The sequence below is a fragment of the Pipistrellus hanaki genome, assembly GCF_964339955.1.
Source record: "Pipistrellus hanaki genome assembly, chromosome: 2".
Taxonomy (NCBI): domain Eukaryota; kingdom Metazoa; phylum Chordata; class Mammalia; order Chiroptera; family Vespertilionidae; genus Pipistrellus; species Pipistrellus hanaki.
The window spans coordinates 172,292,399-172,311,865 of NC_140504.1; the positions used below are offsets into that span (position 1 = coordinate 172,292,399).

At 44.4% G+C, this 19,467-nt stretch overlaps 2 protein-coding genes across 9 annotated transcripts in view; both read left to right on the top strand.

Annotated features, from left to right (window-relative positions):
• Window positions 1–19,467, top strand: part of CCDC30 (coiled-coil domain containing 30) — a 143,939-nt gene that overhangs the window by 81,961 nt on the left and 42,511 nt on the right. The window lies entirely within an intron of this gene.
• On the top strand, window positions 1,686–18,011 carry PPIH (peptidylprolyl isomerase H). 2 transcript variants are annotated; one of them, XM_084874742.1, is made up of 10 exons: window positions 1,686–1,818; window positions 2,155–2,219; window positions 2,498–2,521; window positions 2,790–2,834; window positions 3,070–3,112; window positions 3,770–3,862; window positions 8,308–8,395; window positions 8,852–8,892; window positions 9,670–9,758; window positions 17,816–18,011. In XM_084874742.1, the coding sequence occupies exons 1-9, from the start codon at window positions 1,753–1,755 to the stop codon at window positions 9,736–9,738; spliced, it is 534 nt and encodes a 177-aa protein (XP_084730868.1). In that variant the 5' UTR covers window positions 1,686–1,752; the 3' UTR covers window positions 9,739–9,758; window positions 17,816–18,011. The 2 variants fall into 2 exon arrangements, with proteins under 2 accessions (XP_084730868.1, XP_084730869.1); XM_084874743.1 differs by having other exon boundaries at window positions 17,840–18,011.

Consider the following 19,467-nt stretch of genomic DNA (forward strand, 5'->3'; position numbering starts at 1 on the left):
CACTGACAAGTCACAGGTTCAATTCTCAGTCAATGGCATGTACCTTGATTATAGGCTCAATCTGGTTGGGACATGTGTACATGTGTGGGAGTCAACCAATTGATATGTCTCCCTCACATTAATGTCCCCCCCCTCTCTTTCTCTCTCTCTCTCCCTCTCCCTCTCCCTCCCTCCCTCCCTCCTCCTCCCTTTTCCCTCCCTACTTCCCTCCATTCTCTCTTTAAAAAAAATCAATGGAAAAAATATTCTTGTGTGAGGATTAACCAAAAAAACAAAAACAATAAAAAGTCCACAACAAAACAAAAGAAAACCTTATGAATTCCTTATTTCTGGAACTTCATTTACTATTTTTTAAAATACAGTATATTTTTATTGATTTCAAAGAGCAAGGGAGAGGGAGAGATAGAAACATCAATGATGAGAGAGAATCATTGATCAAGCCTGCAATCTGGGCATGTGCACTTGACCAGAGTCGAACCTGGGACCCCCGGTCCACAGGCCAATGCTCTATCCACTGACCAAACCAGGCAGGGCTCATTTACTCTTTTTAATTTATGATTCACACTGTATATACTACCTGACCATTAGTCACTTAATAGGGGTCTTGGCTATCAGATCAACTGTCAGACTGTAGTTGACAGCAAATAACTGAAAGGTGAAAACTCAAGATAAGCAGGAATGACTGTGTCTACCCCATGACCTTGAGGAACAGAAAGGCCAGAATATAGTAACTTCGGGCAAGTAAAACTAAACGAGGCCCAGTCGGTGGCAGCCAGATAATCTAATGTAGGCCTTTTTATGTAAGGAATTGGATTTTAGTCTAAATACGGGAAGCCAGGAGTGATTTAGCAGACTTATTTTAAAAGCTCTAGCTACTCCGCTGGAAATGAATTGGAAGTGACAAAATGGAAGCTGTGGTAAAACTGGGAACAAAAATTCTAGTTTTCTGACTTCAAGGAAGGGCTGAGCACACCTTGCTGGCCTGGCTGTTCTCAGTGCTGAGGATGAGCAGAGCTCCTGCCTTCCTGGGGCCCACAGAGTAGTGGGCGGGGGTAAGAAGCAGCACGTGTGATGGTGCCAATGTCTTAGCTGCCAGAGCTGGTAAGGACCCTGCAGACTGCCTAGTCCAAACTCCCTGGCCTGAGCGAGAATAATCTGCAGCCAGGTGAGTGGAATGCCCACTTTGAGAAAAAAAAGAAGAAAAAAAGCCCAGGTTGCCGAAACCGATTTGACTCAGTGGATAGAGCATCGGCCTGCAGACTGAAGGGTCCCGGGTTCGAGTCGGGTCGTGGGCATGTGCCTTGGTTGCCGCACATCCCCAGTGCGGGGGTGTGCAAGAGGCGGCTGATCGGTGATTCTCTCTCATTGATGTTTCTAGCTCTCTATCCCTCTCCCTCTCTGTAAAAAATCAATTAAAAATATATATTTTTTTAAAAAGGCCCAGGCATTCCTCCTCCTCTTACCTCCTAATTGGCACCCGCGTCCCCCTCTCCCCACCCCGTTCCTCGTTCCGGGTCCCGGGAGAGTCAAGGGAACTAAGAGATAGTGGAAGTCTCACGGTCACGCCTCCGCAGCATCACCCAGTTTCCGAGAGGAAACCAGTGCGTCCTCCGCGGCGGGGGCGGGGCTCCAGGGGGCGGGGCCTCGCCTCCAGCGGCTCTTCCCGCGCTTGCGCGGGACACCAAACCCACGGTCCTGGGATTAGATTCGCCGGAAGCCCATGCTCCCGACTTCTGCTTCCGGGTCAGAGCCATGGCGGTGGCAAATTCAAGCCCAGTCAACCCCGTGGTGTTCTTCGATGTCAGCATTGGCGGCCAGGTGAGGCCCCGGGAGCCACCAGCCCCTCGCCGAAAGGAAACTGCACCGGGCTAGGCAGGCAGAACTCACCTGCCTCGGGATAGCGGGCTCGGGAAGCCGGACAGTGAATTTGTACCAGAACCTTCCGAACTGCGGGGCGTGGGGAGAGGGGTAGGATGAGCTTGCGCTTCCTAGCGCCCAGCGTGTGGCAGGTCTGGGCGGCACGGAGTCATAGGCTAAAGGAGGCGGAGAGATCAGGTGCCTGGGGGAGGGAGGGGTCAGCCCTTGGTGGTCCCTGGCCCCGGGAGGCCTTCCCGGGTTGGACTGGGCTTTCTGACCCTCTCCCGCCGGTTGCAGGAAGTTGGCCGAATGAAGATCGAACTCTTCGCCGACGTTGTGCCTAAGACAGCGGAGAACTTTAGGTGAGGATCTGCTCCAGCGCCGCCTGAAAAGCCGAACCAGAACTCAGCCTGCGGAGTAGGTCTGAGTCCTCCGGGTAGCGCTCTGCCTGGACAGTCTCCGTTTTGACGGCCCCATGTCAGTTTATGTTGCTAATCTGTATGCCTGGGGGTCTGCACGTCTGGGGGGCCGATTGGTGGGCTTGCCGGTGACAGTGTCTGTGCGCTCCCCTCCGGAGGGGAGGGACGCTCACAGCTGTGAGGTCTTGGTGACTGAGCCCTTCACTCTTTTTCCCTTTCAGGCAGTTCTGCACTGGGGAATTCAGGTCAGTCTCAGACGTGGTTGACTTATCTGCTTGCTCCTGAGGGGTGTCCTGGGGCTGCGGTGAGGGTATTGGGGAACCACGAAGGCCTTGAATGATTGCTGGTGACGGTAATTGAAGGTAATATCCCGCCGGTCTGTCTTCATTTCATTTGCCTTTCTCTGTCTGGTCCCCACCATCTTTAGGAGAGTCCCTTTGGTTCAAATGTGTGGTAAGCTGGAAAGGCCTATGGGTACCTGACATCATTCCCAATCTTTCTTTTTGGTTATAGAAAAGATGGGGTTCCTATAGGATACAAAGGAAGCACTTTCCACAGGTAAGGCCCATGGCAGACATCCCGGGGGCTTTTGGGGTTACTTCCTTGGGGGATGTGTCTCTTTAGAAGAAAATAAAACCGTAGGCTAATTCTTAGATGTTGAGAAGCAGTGTATTTGTGAACTCAAGGATTAATTTCAATTGCAATGATTAAGTCAGTATTTTTCTTTTCTTTTTTTTAAGTCAGTGTTTTTCTAAACCTGAGTCTTAGCTCAGAATCTTTTGTTCTCTTTCAGAGTCATAAAGGATTTCATGATTCAGGGTGGAGATTTTGTTAATGTAAGTACTGTTCTTTCCTATCAAGGACTTACATGCTTGTTTTGTTTTTTTGTTATTGCTAGGTCTACTGTTTTTACGGCAGGAACCATCTTCCTTCCCTTATTTATGTAACCTGCTCCACAAACAATGAAGTTTACAACCCTTGGCTACTACTGATGGTGGTAGGACTTAGAGTGGCCATGTACCTTTTTTTGTTAGCTGTAAGAAGTGCTGTGAAGCTATTCTGCCTTTTTCCTTTCTTACCATAGGCTCCTGTATTGCCATATTGGCCTAGCAGGGACAGGACCAACTTTTTACTGATCATTGCTAGGCACATCCAGTCACTTGCTGATTAGCCCCAGGATTAGACAATAGTTGGTCAGCCAGAAGGCTGAGTATCAGAGAGAAGCAATTGCTCAGAGCCACCTATCTTTCTAGAGGTCCAGTGTGACCTCTTTTATCCAATCTGAGACAGTCTGACCAGTTTGTGGGCTGTAGGTGCCTTGAAAGGGGCTTGCTTTGATTGCAGGATAGGAACAAAGAGGTGTGGCTCCCAAAGTGGCCAACAAGAGTGGACTTCAAGGACGTCCACCAGGATCTAGGTGCAGCAGCTGTCTTTTCCAGCCTCTGGGGGCCCAGCACTTACAAGTTGCTAACACTTCCCTTCTGTTTGCTCAGGGAGATGGTACTGGAGTTGCCAGCATTTACCGGGGGCCATTTGCAGATGAAAATTTTAAACTTAGACACTCAGCTCCAGGCCTGCTTTCCATGGTAAGTGAGGTCCAATCAAGATTTTGGGTTATATTTATAGCCAGCTGGTCTCTGGGCCCCTCTTGAGGCTCAGTGCTGTGTCTTTAAATGGAAGCAAATGCTGCCGAAACCGGTTTGGCTCAGTGGATAGAGCATCAGTCTGCAGACTGAAAGGTCCCGGGTTCGATTCCGGTCAAGGGCATGTACATTGGTTGGGGGCACATCCCCAGTGGAGGGTGTGCAAGAGGCAGCTGGTCAATGTTTCTCTCTCATTGACGTTTCTAGCTCTCTGTCCCTCTACCTTCCTCTCTGTAAAAAATCAATAAAATATATTTTTAAAAAAGTAAGAAAGAAAACAAGAAAAATAAATTTTTAAAAAATGGAAGCAAATGCTTTTCTTGCTCATTCCAAGATTTACCTCTGCCATGCCTACTTTTTTCATCAGTCTGGTTTGATTTTGTTGGACTGGGGAAATGAAACTGAACTCTTATGTGTTTCCGTCCTTTTTTTAAAAATGTTTTTATTGAATTCCTGAAAGAGAGGAAGGGAGAGAGAGAGAAACATTGATGAGAGAGACGCATTGATCAGCTGCCTCCTGTATGACTCCCAATGGGGATCAAGCCTACAACCTGAGCATGTGCCCTGACCCAGAATTGAACTGGCAACTTCTTGGTGCATGGGTTATTGCTCAACCAGCTGAGCCACATGGCCTTTTGTTTGAGTCAAAACATGTGGCTGGACATTTAGCCTTGCTGCTCAGAATGCACCCAGTTTTGCTTTCAAGATCCAATGTTCAGTCGCTCATTGCTTGGCTTGCCAAGACTCATTGCCAGTCACTCACACTGCCTACTGGCTGGTCACTCCCTTTCATTCACTTACCTCTCCTTGCTCACCACTCCTCCTCCCTTGTTCTTATATTCCCTCCCCACATATAACACTCACAAATGTCACTCTGCTTTCACAGTCCCCCTGCCCACCTCACTTGAAACCCCTCATGTACTCTATCCCGCTTACTCTCCTTCATCCTCATTCCCCCTTCATTTCCTCTTATTCACCTTTCACTCCTCCTTTTCCCTTACCCCTCCCACTTTGTTTCTCTCACACTCTCTTCTCCCTCCTCCCTGCTCATTACCCATTTCCCTCTGTCAGTGTCCCAACTCTTAATCCCCTAGACCCAATATTTACATGCACATTCTGTGTCCTGTGTGCCTGCTCTGCCACTCATCTACTCAGGAATTCATCAAGTAAAGATTTGTCAATATCCACTCTGTTTCAGGCTTCATGGTAAGGCATAAGATCTGATCCCTACCTTTGTGTCACTTAACATCTAATGGCTCCACACATGCAAAATGATAAGTCTAGTATAGTGTAATCCATTCCATCAGTGTATTAAGGCAAGGGCACTTTACTGCATGTGAGAGCCCTAACTGGTTTGGCTCAGTGAATAGAGCGTCAGGCTGCGGACTGAAGGGTCCCAGGTTTGATTCCAGTCAAGGGCATGTACCTTGGTTGCGGGCACATCCCCAGTGGGGAGTGTGCAAGAGGCAGCTGATTGATGTTTCTAACTCTCTATCCCTCTCCCTTCCTCTCTGTCAAAAAATCAATAAAATATATATTCTTAAAAAAAAAAAAAAGAAGAAAAGAAAAAAATCCCATGAGAGCCTCAAGGAATGAGAATAATTGCTGCTGGGGGTTGGGCAAGGCTGCTTCACAGAGGAGGGGACATTTGCGTTCTTGAAAGAGTTCTGTACCAGATGACATGAGACATAGTCGAGGGACATAAAGTGAGGAAGGTGCTGAAAACAGGATGCGAATGATGGACACAGTGGCCAGTAGAGACCACTGCAGAGGCAGGTTACCTGGCTCTTGATGGGCTTCAAGTGGCAGAATAAGGATGAGGTGTGTGGACTTTTCTTTCATAGGTTATGGAGAGCCATGCACTTTTTTGAGGAGAGCTGATCAACTTTGTGTTTTAGATCAAAAACCCTAGCTGCAGTGTGAGTGGCAGGTGGGAATGGAGAGGCTGGGGCAGAGAAGCCAGTCAGGAGCTGAGGGAGACCAGCACAGCAAACAAGCCCCCTTTTAGGAAAGCCAGGCTGGGCAAGTGCAGATAAGGAGTAGAGAAGTGGCTTGGATCTTCCCTAGGATTAGAACCCCTCTAAGTGCATGCCACTATGTTAGCATCTATGTTAGTCAGGAAAAATGGAAGGAAGTCCTGGTCTATGCACCTTCAGGCTTACATTGGTTGAGTTGTGCTGCCACATTTTTAAAAAAATCCTCACCCAAGAATATATTCATTGGTTTTGAGAGAGAGAAACATTGATGTGAGAGAGAAACATCCATTGGTTGTCTCCCACTATGTGCCCCGACTGCAACCTGGGTAAGTGTCTGACCAGGAATCGAACCTGAAATCTTTCCGTGTGCAGGACGATGTTCCAACTAAGCCACACTGGCCAGGGCCTGCCACATATCTTGTAGCATAATTGTTTTTGCTTCTCTCTTCCACTAACTCCTGAGTTTCTCAAGGGCAGGGCCTGGGTCTCATTGGTCTCTAAGCCTTATACCTGATACAGAAAGGTGTTGAGCAGATTTTAATTAGTGAGTGGAAGATAACCAGAATAATGACTAATGTTTATTGAGCACTTACTCAACAAGCATCTTAATTGCATTAATTTATTTTAATCTTCTCAACATCTCTAAGATAGGTACAAATGAAGAAACTGGGGCACAGAAATATTATATGATGAAACTAAGTCACAGTCAGGGGTAGAGCTGGGATTCAAGCAAGGTCATTTGATTCTAGAGTTCCAGACAGCTGATTCTCTAAACCAATTAGTTATACTGCCTTGAAGAATGAATAAAGAAATGGTTACAGGCAGAGAGTGTCCCCTGAGCTATAAAAACATGTTATATGACTGTCTGCCTGCCTGCTTGCTAATAAATGTTTAGACATAGAGCAGCAAAATTGATCAGATGGATGGATGGTAGATAAATAGATAAGTATAGTAGATAGAACGAAAGAATGATTCCGGACCCCTGGGAAGCCTGTCCCTCATCCCTCTGACTGGCTCAGATAGTGCCTTATTTTCAGATGAGATGTTTCTGAATACATGTACAAAAAAACTAAAGTAACCTCATCTTACATGGGGAATTTCTAAAGTGTAATACGAAATCCCTAATTAGAGCTTACCCTTAGACAATGTCTTTCATGTATTTTTACTATTTCATAAACATTTTTATTCCTTTACAGTTGAATATAGAATTAACCAATTTAAGTTGAATATCTGATTAAGTCTAGTTATCTATCTAATAATGTGCAGTATTTTGCACAGTAGTAGTTGTGTGTGTGTGTGTGTGTGTGTGTGTATGTGTGTTTAATTGATTCCAGAGAAAAAGGAAGAGAGAGAGAGAGAGAGAGAGAGAGAGAGAGAGAGAGAGAAACATCAATGACGAGAGAGAATAATTGATTTGCTGCCTCCTGCGGCATGCACACTGGAATCGAGCCCAAAACCTGGGCATATGCCCTGACTGGGAATCAAACCATGACCTTCTAGTTCATAGGTCAAAGCTCAACCACTGAGCCAGCTGGTTAGGCAGTAGTAGTTTTATGAGACCCCTATGCTTTTAATAGTACTAGTACTTTCAGTTTTCCATTTTCTATTAATTTTTTTTCCAAAATAAGGGAAGTATGTGATAATATATTCATAGTTACACAGACACTGTTGTAAGACAACGCTGCTAAAACTAAACTTGGTTTTGCTGATAATACAAAAGTTTGAATTTAGCATATTGAAGGCAGTTTAGGGGAGATCAATATACAATGGACAAAAGTACACTTCATATGACAGTCTAATGTCCCTTTATAATGTGTTATCTATAATAATAAAAGGGTAATACGCTAATTAGATCAGACGTCCTTCCTGATGAAGCCTGGGCCGGAGGGATGCCAGCCCGGGTCCTGGGTGCCTGCAGGTGGCCTGAGGGAAGCCAGCCCAGGTCCCAGGTGCCAGAGGAAAGCCGGTGCTGGCAGCCAGGGGAAGGAAGGCCTACTCTTGCATGAATTTTCGTGCATCAGGCCTCTAGTCTATAATAATAAAAGCATAATATGCTAATTAGACTGGACAGTCAAACAACCTTCCAAATGTCATTCCAGACATCCTTCCAAATGAAGGCACAGGGGCTGAGACAGAGGCAGTTAGGGGCAATCAGGCAGGCAGGCAAGCAATTAAGGGCGGTACTTACTCAACACACAGGCAGAGGGGTTAGGGGCGATCAGGCAGGCTGGTGATTGGTTAGGGGTGATCAGGTAGGCAGGCCAGCTGTTAGGAGCCAGTGGTCCCGGATTGCGAGGGGGTGCAGGCCGGTCTGAAGGGACCCCTCCCATGCACAAATTTCGTGCACCGGGCTGTTTGGGGAATCTTGCCCTTCGGCTAGCACGTTTGGCAAGTATGTTTGGTTTCCATCAGGCAAACAGCGGTCCCAGTACAAACGGCTGCCAGTTCTTCATCACCTGCTCTAAGTGCGATTGGCTGGATGGGAAGCACGTAGTGTTTGGTGAGTGCTACTCCTGGCTTATGGTCCTGGGCTGCTTCACCCAAAGTGGGACTTTCAAAAGAGCCAGTCCCCGCACTCTCATACCCAGAGGTCTTGACTTGTTTAACTGCTCTCTATGCAGTAATAGGGAAAGTGGAAGCGGAAGCGGAAGGTGGGAGGATGTGTGAAGGGACAAAGGGCCACCTGATAAAGTGTATAGCCACTTGGGTGATATTTAAGAAATACACAAGCAGCATGGTGCAGTGGAGCTTTGCAATGGCTCAGATCTAAGTTTGAACCCTAATTCTGCTGCTTACTATCTGTAACTTTGGGTAAGTCATTTCACCTCCATTGAATCGCAATTTCCTAAAATCGGTACGGGGATCAAATGAGACAGTGGTGTGAGAAGGGGCATTGGAAACTGGAAAATGCTATGCAAATGAGAATAGTAAAACCCAGATCATACTCTTCCTACAGGAAAAATCATTGATGGACTTCTAGTGATGAGAAAGATTGAGGTAAGTCCTGTTTTGGTTCCTCTTCCTCAGCCATTCTGGTCTAGTACTACCTGACTAGTATCAAGAACTAGAGAATCCTGAGTGACTTCAGTTTGTCAGGCCCAGTCTTCATCCACTGCCTCTATTACATGGACTTCCACAAGGGAAGGGAGGAGAGACTACATGCCTCCCAAGTGCTTTTGGCCTATAATTGGCCTCTTTATTGCACTTGTGATTTGGGCTATGGTGGCCCCTTCACTTACCTGATAAAATCATACTTGGCACTGCATTCAAGATCCCTCCTGACCTCGTCCCTGCCACTCTCCACGGCCCTTCTGCCACTGCCACCTCCATGTTCCAATCACATTAGGCTATTTGAGCTTTCCTCTAAACGTGCCAAACTTCCCTGCCTCCTTTTCCTTCTTGCCCCTGAGCCTTTGCTCATGCTGTTTCCTTTACCTGGAATGACCTTCTCCTTTCTTTTCCTCCTTCCCATTGATCCGTCTTGGTCCAGGTCAAATAACCCCCTGTTCTGTGAATCCTTCCCTGACCTCTTTAAACATTTAATTGCTTCCTATGCCCTGTATACACTTTCTTATAACTTATTACATATCATAGACTTGATATAGTTTAAATGTACAGTTTTATTTTTTATCTGTATTATATGCTTTACCTATCTGTTAGGACATGGACTGTTGTCATGTCAGTCTCTGAGCCCTCAGTCCTTAGCACAGGGGCTGGCAGACATCAGCAAATGTTTGGCGAGTGTCTGAATCTCCACTGTGCTTTCTGTCTTAGAATGTTCCCACAGGCCCCAACAATAAGCCCAAGTTGCCTGTGGTGATCTCACAGTGTGGGGAGATGTAATCTAGAGCAAGACGGAATCGGTAAGTGTGTCTTTCTCTTCCTGGTTTGGAGTCACCCCAGAGAGGGCAGTTTGGTCTAACAGAGAGAACCTTAGACTTGAAGACAGAGGATTGAGCCCATTTCCTCTCTGGGTGAAGTCACTTCCCTTCTCTGAGCCTGTTTCCTCATCTGTCAAATGGAGATAATACCTCTCCTATGATCACTGGGAAGGACCAAAGAGAAAGGGTTATTAGAGCACTTTCCTTTTCTACCACTTTGTAGTTTACAAAGTATCGAACTAGAAGCCATAAGGCAGTTTCTGACCGCGTTCTCAGACTGTAGTCCTACTGGAAGATCTGACACCAGCTCTGAGTGACTCCCTGCTGCGTCAGCCTAAGTGCCCAGGAGGGAGACCTGTCAGGCTTCTCCTCAGAACTGATGGGCAGTTCAGGCCCTGACTTTGTATTTGCCAGCTTCACAGGTAAACATGACGCATTTCTCAACCTCAGCTCCTACCCATTCTTGCACTGCCGGCTCTGTGCTAGCATCATGCGAGGCATGCAGAGGGGTGAAAAGAATTGAAAGATGCCTCTACCTTTCAGGAGCTTACAGGGAATAAGACACATTCTGAGAGGTGATCACTAGTAATATGAGTGACATTGCTAAGTGTCAAGAATTCAAGGCAAAAATTGATCCCTTTCAGCTAAAATGGTGGGATCTCTCTCTCTCTCTCTCTCCCTCTCTCTCTCTCTCTCTCTCTCTCTCTCTCTCTCTTTCATTTTCCTCTTTCTCTTCTTTCATTTTCAAACCTGCAGCAAAGCTGGAAAAATAGTACATTCAACATTCATATACCTTTCACCTAAATTCATCAACGATTAACATTCTTATTTTATCATTTTGCTTTGACATTTGATTTTTTTCTTTCCCTCTCTCCTTCCCTCATATTCCCATTCCATCTCCTCCTCTCTGCTGCTTTCCTTCCTTCATTTCTCCCCATTTGAAAATTGAAGACTTCTGGACACTTTACCCATAAATACTTCAGTAAACAATTGATGGAAACAAGAACATCCTACATAACCATAATAATATCTAGTATACCTGTTCAGACTCTCCCAGTTACTCACAATGTAACTTTTATACCTGTAGGAAAATTCAACCAATCAAGGTTCATATATTTCATTTGGTTGGTTATTATGTAGCATTATATAATCTTGTAAAAATTTTCACACAAAAGTTAAAGTCCCCAGCTCCCCTTGTTACTACCCCAGCCCCAGGCCCACTCCTCTCCCAGAGGTAACTTCTTATCAGTTTGATGTATATCCATCAGGGCCTTTTCTTTGCCTATCTGATTTTGGAAGGTTTTGTTTTTCTAAAAAGGCATCATACTATATTGTTCATCATTATTTTCCCATTTGGCATTATGTCTAAAGACTTCCTCTGTTCAAGTAAACTACTTCATTTAAAAAAACAAAACTGACATAATATTTTAAAAGATGGTTGTAGCTATAGTTTACTTTTCCTCTTTCTTAATGATTTGAAAGTTATTCACTTTGAGTCTTAGTTCTTTATATGTTGTGACTATTTTCTCCAGAATATATTTTAAGAAAAAAATTGGCAGTGTGTTGCTTATCTTAACTTTGGTTATATCCTTTGTTAAACAGAAGTTCTAAATTTTGATGAGGTCAAATTATCAGTCTTTCCCTTATGGCTTTGGGTTTTATCTTATTTAAGAAGGTCCTTATTACCTCAGATCCTAATGTCTTCTGTATTTTTTCTAATATTTCTTTAGTTCTATTTGTATTACCAACAAAATTATCTAGAAATTTTTTTTCTGAATCCTGCCTTTTTCCAAAATGGGGATCTAGTCAAATTCCAGACCACTTTAATGACTGTTTATATCTCTATCTATGACTTTGTGTTCACAGTATGTAGTACTTACAGGCATCCAGTAAAATGCTATTACGTGAGTTATAGGGATAGAGAATGTCAGGCATTTCGGGTAGGGAACTGGTGTAAGCAAATGCTGAGGCAGGAATGCACAAGTGTGTGCTGGAAGCTGCACATGGACTTCTCTCTCACCCAGCCAGATGGTCCCCTCTCTGCCCAGTTGTCACCTGAGCTTTCCTTTCTGCCAGGACTGGGGGCCTCTAGGGCACAACCTGTATTCCCCTTAAATAGCTGCTGGCCATTTCCTCCCTCCCCGCTTCATTTCTTTGCTGTAACTAAAGTTGAACTCAGAGGTCCTTATCCTTCCAAAGACTGACCACTGATCACTACCAGAGGACAGAAGATAAAAAAAATAAAGTTTAGAAATTTTTTATGTTTGGGGCCTCTTTTCTATATTTTTTGAGTCTCTTATAGAAAGTTAGTAGAAATCCTTGTTGGGAGTTTTATTTCTGAGGGCGGTGATCATCAACCCTCCCCTCCTCACCCACTATGAGCAAAGATCATGTAAGCCTTTGCCCCGGAAAGCCCCTCTTCTCAGCCTGCAACCCAAGCAGAACGGATCCCACGGGGTGATTGCTGTTCCAGCGGCGCGCTCGACCAGTACTGTCCAGGAGACATTCCTTTCTGAGGTGGGGGAAGTGTTTTCCATTTGTACTGTTACGGTAGCTTCCAGCCGCATATGGAATGGAGCACTTGAAATGTGCTAATGGGACTGAGAGACTTACTTTAAAATTTTATTTAATCTTTTATAAGATTTTTTAATTGATTTTTTAGAGAGATGAAGAAAGAAAAATGTCGATTTGTTGCTCTGCTCACCTGTACTCTCATTGATTGACTGTCGTATGTGGTCTGACCCAGCATCAAAACCGCAACCTTGGCATATCAGGAAGATGCTCTAACTGAGCCGAAATACTTTCTTTTACTTACGTATTTATTTATTTATCTATATATCTATCTACCTATCTACCTATCCATTTATTTATTGCATCTGAATAATTTTTTACTTTCTTTTTTTTTTTTTTTTTTACTTATTGAGACAGAGAGAGAGAGGCAGACAGAAAGAGAGACAGAGAGAAACATCAATTTGTTGTTCCATTTATTTATGCACTCATTGGTTGCTTCTGAAACACTTTGTTTTAGAGCTCTCTTGTATTTTGCCTTGGATTCTGAGTTTGATTTTAGTGAAAGTGAAGTTTTCTGTACAGCTTTAGATGTAAAAACCTTGGTTTTATCTTGTGGTCCTATAAGCTTTTTATAACCAATTTGATACATAGATACATAGGTGAATCATGGCCCTCACGATTCTCCTCTCATAGTCCAAACTATTCTACTTTCATAGGAGCTGGTGGAACCTCTGTTTTGAAAGCCTGAGAGTCTCTTGGAAAAGGGAGTAGCTGTTGGTTCTGGCAATCTTGCCAGTGTGAATTGCTGCTCGTCTCCCTGTGATCCCCAAAGCTGGTATTTGTGGCAAGCAGTAGAGAACTTACTTTACTTCATTGTTTCCCAAACTCCCCTAAAGAGAAGAATCACTTGGAGGCATTTGAAAAACCTACTAATTCCCTGGCCCTCCCTCTGGAGAGTTTGAGTTAGTTAAAGATGGGACCCCAGGATGCTATGCTTGTGAAGAGCATTTCAGATCCTTCTTCTTAGCTGTATGTGGGTAATGCTGCTTTCAGTGGTGCTGGAATTAATGTTTTTTAATATTTGCATCTGAGTAAAAAATAGATAATTAGCCGAAACCGGTTTGGCTCAGTGGATAGAGCATCAGCCTGCAGACTGAAGGGCCCGGGTTCAATTCTGGTCAAGGGCATGTACCTTGGTTGCGGGCACATCCCCGGTAGGGGACGTGCAAGAGGCAGCTGATCAATGACTCTCTCTCATCGGTGTTTCTAACTCTCTGTTTCTCTCCCTTCCTCTCTGTAAAAAATCAATAAAATGTATTTTTTTTAAAATAGATAATTAGCACAACAAATTCTATATAATAAAGAGATAATATGCAAATTAACCCTCAAGCCCTCACAATATGGCTGCCTATGACCAGGCCAGCAAAGGGGTTAGTGAGGGATGACGAATGACTGAACAACAGGCTGCGTGGAGGGGGCCGGGGGGGGGGGGGGGGAGCGCTTGAGGGGTTACCAGGCTGGCAAGGGGGGAAGCTGGGGCTGTCAGGTGGGGCAGTTGGGGGCTACCAGGCTGGAGGGGGGGGCAGTGAGGGGCAACTAGGCCGGCAGGGGGATAGTTGGGGGCGACCAAGCCAGCAGAAGGGGGCATTTGTGGGTTACCAGGCCGGCAGGTAGGTAAGCAATTAGGATCCAGCGGTCCAGGATTGTGAGAGGGAAGTCCAACTGCCCCCAAGGGATCCTGGATTGGAGAGGATACAGGTTGGGCTGAGGGGTTCCTTCGCCTCCCCTCCTCTCCCCCCTGCACGAGTTTTGTGCACCGGGCCTCTAGAATTCCATTATTATTATAGCTTATAATGAGGCATTGAAGTTCAAATAGTGATTAGGTTGGAAATTAATCGTACCTGTGGATAGTGGATATGGTAATAGTTGTGAAAGTGCTATTTGGAATAATTGAGATTTAGGAAACACTGTCCCCCACTCTGAGATATCCTGTAGATGTGATACATGCCTGCAGAGAAAGGTTATGAAAGGCATGTTGATGGCACATTCGCTGGTCCTTCATTGTACAAATCAGTACTAATTAATTAAATAGATCGCATACTGGGTGATCACTTCCTAAGGGATGTTAATGTCTAATCATTATGCCATATACCTGGAGCTAATGTAATATTGTTCGTCAACTATAATTGGAAAACAAAGTTTCCAAAAAAGATAGGTCCCATACTACATATAAGGTACAAATTTGAAAAGCCCAGCTCCTGCCTTCAGGGAACTCACAGTGTCTTGGGAAACTGACAGCTATAATACAATAAAGCACTGGACTGGAGCTTTAGGACAAAGTGAGGAAAGTGGGAATGTCTGTGTCTGCCTGGCATGGTTGTGAAGACTGCAGAAGAGGTAATGCTTCCCCTGTGCACAAGAAAGAATAAGAACCTGTCAGGTGGCTGGAACTGGGGAGGGCATTCCAAGCAGAGAAACAGCATGAGCAAAGCACAGGAGCAGGAAACAGCAGAAAGTGTGTGGGAGACTGCAAACTCCGTATGGCCAAAGCAGGAAGAGAGGAAAAGCAAACACTAAGAGGTGAAGTTGGCAGAGACCAGGGCCAGATGTGAGAACCAGTGTAGGATGAGAGTTCATATGTTATCCTAAGGGTGGGGACAGGCTTCAGGCATTATGTGCTTCTTTTTTTTCCATTGTGCTCCTGAAATTCTCAGAAGGGGGCCTAACTTACCAAATCAATGGGAGCCACTAAAGGATTTTGAGCAGGAGAACACTGTGATTGCATTTTCTTAGTTAGAAGTTGATTCTGGCAGCAATGTGGAGGATGGAATAGAGGACAGTGAGGTTTCCACTGCTGTGGTCCAGGCAAGAGAGAGGAGGTTCCGCATGAAAATACGGGTCTTGGAAATACTAGAGATTTGCAACAAATATTTGTGTTCCTGCTGGGTGTGTGACACTGTTTGTCCCCTGCCCTGAAAGTCAGAAACCCTGCCAGCTAAAAAGGGAGGGGAGAGGAGAATATTTGGCTCCATTCCAAGGCAATCCAGTACAGCCACAGGCGCTTAACAACAAAGATACATAAGAAATGTGCCATTAGGCAATTCTTTTCTTCAAATATCACAGAGTGCACTTACACAATCCTAGGTGGTAACATCTACTATGCACGTAGGCTGTATAGCCCATTGCTCTTGACAGAGAACCTGAACAGCATGTTATTGTGCTGAATGCTACAGGCAATTGTAAGACAATGATAAGTATTTGTGTACCAAACATATCTAAGCATAGAAAAGGCATAGTAAAAATATGGTGTAAAAGATTGAAAACGGTACTGCTATATAGGGCACTAACCATGAGTGGCGCTTGCAGGACGGGAAGTTGCTCTGGGTGAGCCAATGAGTGAGTGTGAGGCACGTGACGGCCTAAGACATTACTGTGCACTACTGTAGACTTCACAAACGCTCCACACGTAGGCTACACTAAATCTCTAACACAACGTGAGATTTAATCAAGCACAGAGAATGATGCAATCAGGAGATGTGGTAAGCATGAGATGCTGCTGGTGAAGCACAGCATACTGTTTTACAGAAAACTTTCCTAGGTAGAGTACACTCTAAAATAGCAATGAAACTACAGTATAGAAAATACATAAACCATAGTCATTTATTGTTATCACTGTATATCATTGTATGTGCTGTTTTTTCAGATGGCAGTGTGATACATTTGTTCACACCAGCAGCAGCAACACATAATGCTTTGCACTACATAGTTATAGTGGCTATGACATCACTAGACATAGGAATTTTTCAGCTTTGTTAGAATCTTTTTTTTTTTTTTTTTTTTTAAATATATTTTTATTGATTTTTTTTACAGAGAGGAAGGGAGAGGGATAGAGAGAAGCATCAATGAGATGTGCCCGCAACCAGTGTACATGCCCTTGCCCGGACCCTTCAGTTCGCAGGCCAACACTCTGTCCACTGAGCCAAACCAGTTTCGGCTCTGTTAGAATCTTATGGGACTGCCATCATGCATGCTGTCCATTGTTGACTGAAATGTGTGGTGAACGACTATACAGAAGCAAAGCTCCCTATGTTGGAACCAGGTAGCGGTAGATCTGAATGTGTTGGCAAGATTTCTAAGGTAAATACGTGACAACATCAAGAAATAGTACTCAATGGATAGAGCATCGATCTGCGGACTGAAGGGTCCCAGGTTTGATTCTGGTCAAGGACATGTACCTTGGTTGCGGGCACATCCCCAATGGGGGATGTGCAGGAGGCAGCTGGTCGATGTTTCTCATCGATGTTTCTAACTCTCTCTCTTTCCCTTGCTCTCTGTAAATAAATAAAAAAAATATTTTTTAAAAAGAAGTAGTATATTATATAAACCATACTACTATTTATTTTGAATAACTATTTCAGAAATTTCTATAGTGATATGTAGCCAATTATTAATGGTTACCTCTGTAGAGATAGCAAAGAGACTTTTTAAATTTATATTGTCCTGAATATGCTTGAATTTCCTATATTAAGCACATATCTTATAATAAATACATACTGTATATATGTGGTTTAACTAATCCTACTTCCTCCCGCCCCCTCCCCAAGTGCATGTGACTAACATCAGTTTGAATCGTTCCCTGGTCCCTCCATCTCCTTTTCCCTGGTCTAGGCAGTCAGTGATCCCCTCCTGTGAGCTCCTAGTACTTGGTTCATCTCTCTATTACAACATTTAACACAAATGTGTTTGGTTTTTCTCTAGACTGAGAACTCCTTGAGGCATGGACCATGCTGACTGACACAGTGCCTGGTCTATGATAGAGCTTGGGTCCTGGAGCACAATGCAACTTCTAAGTGCATTTATACATTTGTGTACATTCTGCATTAGGGCCCACAGTTAAACTACTCACTCATTGAGCCTGCAGTATGACAGCAGGACTCCCTGTCCTCTGGAGGGGGGCGGGTGTGTGTGTGTGTGTGTGTGGCCACATTTGGAGAGAGGGGAGAGTAGTGTCAGAGTGAATTCACCCTGTTTTAGTACAACTAACTAAAAGGCTGTCAACAGAGGGAGTGCAATTTCCTTTCTGTATAACCCTGGAACCAAAACCCACAAGGAAGGAGGATTGCTCTTTGTTCTAAGCTCCACAGAGTGCTACAGGCCTGGCAAAAGACACCTGCTTTGGTACCGGTGCATCAGGAAGCCCCATCACTGTCGAGCCATTGAGCTGCTTGGGACCCTAGTTTTCTCCTTTTCTTAATTTATAATGTATATTGCACAGAGTTGTAAAGGGTACATAATGAGATAATATACTTGGCAGTATATGTTGGCTTCTTCTTGGTTCTTGTGTAATATACTTTTTTTTTCACTTTCATCTTTGCTCTGGAGAACCAAAGGTCTGGCCTATGGCAAGAATCAGACCGGTTCTACACTTTTGCAAAGAGGGTCAGGAGTGTAGAGAATAGGTGGGAATGCTGTCTCATGGAAAGTCCCCTTCCAGTCCTCTGAGCTGCTAATCTCTTCCATCCTTACAGACCTCCATGTATCTGCCAGTGTAGGCCTGCCCTTGCTCTTGGTGACGTTCATGAGTAGGAGAATCTGGATCGGCCCCTGTGTTTGCTTCCTGGCCTGCTGTTGTCCTGTTTGATCAAGAAACCTTGGAAGTATCACAATTCAGAACCCAGGATTTTCCGTGTTTTTCAACTGTAAATAAAGTTTTTGTTTTGTTTTGTTTTGTTTCTTGTTTTAGTATGTGTGTTGTTGTAATGATAGCCCCATCTCCTCACAACTTAGCTTTAGGCCAGTGTGGGCCAGAGCCACACCCTTGCTATATATAGTTGATGCCTCAAATTTATAAGCATTTATAGCATTCCCCCCTTGAATCCAAGCTGACTGAGCAAAGAAGGCAAGCCCCAATGTATTCCAAGGGTGTTCCCAGTAGTAGGTTTAGTTTGGTAGTTCCGAAGCCTGTGGGAAGAGGATCACTAACGGATACTTTTGGATGACAGACCATTGGGAAGAATGTATCTTGATCATGATAAAGTGGGAATAATTTAGTCAAATTATTGATCCAAATTATTGATCCAAATAAATGATCCAAAGTTCAAATCTTGATTTGAACTTTGGATCATTTATTAAAAAAAAAAAAAAAAGTTCAGGTCTTGAGAAGTATTATCCCTATAAAATGGGGATGATAATACCTATCTACTTCATAGCATTGTTGAAAGGGTCAAGTAAGATCGTGGATATGAAGGTAACTTGTCGGCAACATGCCTGCAAATGTTAGTTTTAAAAGGAAACAACCCAATATAAAAAGTTCCCACAGTATAATGTTCACGAGATAAAGAGTTCCCTGATGTTCCTTTCATGAGGCAATGTCTATGTCCTCCCTTTTCTGCTTTCTCCTAACTTGGATAGGATGACTCATAACTACTGGCAGCAACAGAGAGCTGAACTCTGTGACAATAGAACCTGGTTAAACGTGCCAGGTCAGCGTATTGGCAGGACAAGGAAGCTAGAGTAGAGATATTCACAACTCTACGGCTAAGTAAACAGGGTTCAGGGGGCACAGTGAAGAAAGAACCTGACCACGTGACTATATAGGGTAGATTATAAAGAGAGAGGAAGGAGAACGATCAGCTGGGATCCTGAGCTAATGTTCTTGTGATGGGTCGTTCAGGTAAGTTATACCTGGTACCTGCATTCTGGGCCAGAGTCTACTACCCTGGGCACTGGAGCTGCAGTGATGTGTAAGATGTGTCCCATGCTTGTGACAAAAGATGGGCACAGTATTGATACAATGTGCTATTAGAATGTGACCTCTTATGAGGGCAGGAAATTTGGTCAATACTTGTTTTGTTTACAGCTGTGTCCCCAGCACCTAGTACCTAGTAAGTGCTCAATAAACATTCGTTGCATGAATGATAATGGTCTGTACCAGATGCTAATGGGAGCGGAGTGGAGAGATGGGGATGGGGGGAGGGGGGGAGCGGGGAGTGAAAGAGGTAACATTGGAGGTGAGTATTGACAGACTGTAATTAGCTAGGAGATGAGGGTGGAGAGGGCTTTCTAGGAAGAGGGAACTGTGTCTTGGGCCAGAATCTGTAAGAGATGGGGAAAGGGGAAAGTTATTTTGCAAAGGAGACTCTTGAAATGAACCCCTTTTCTTGCCTTTCACATCACTTAA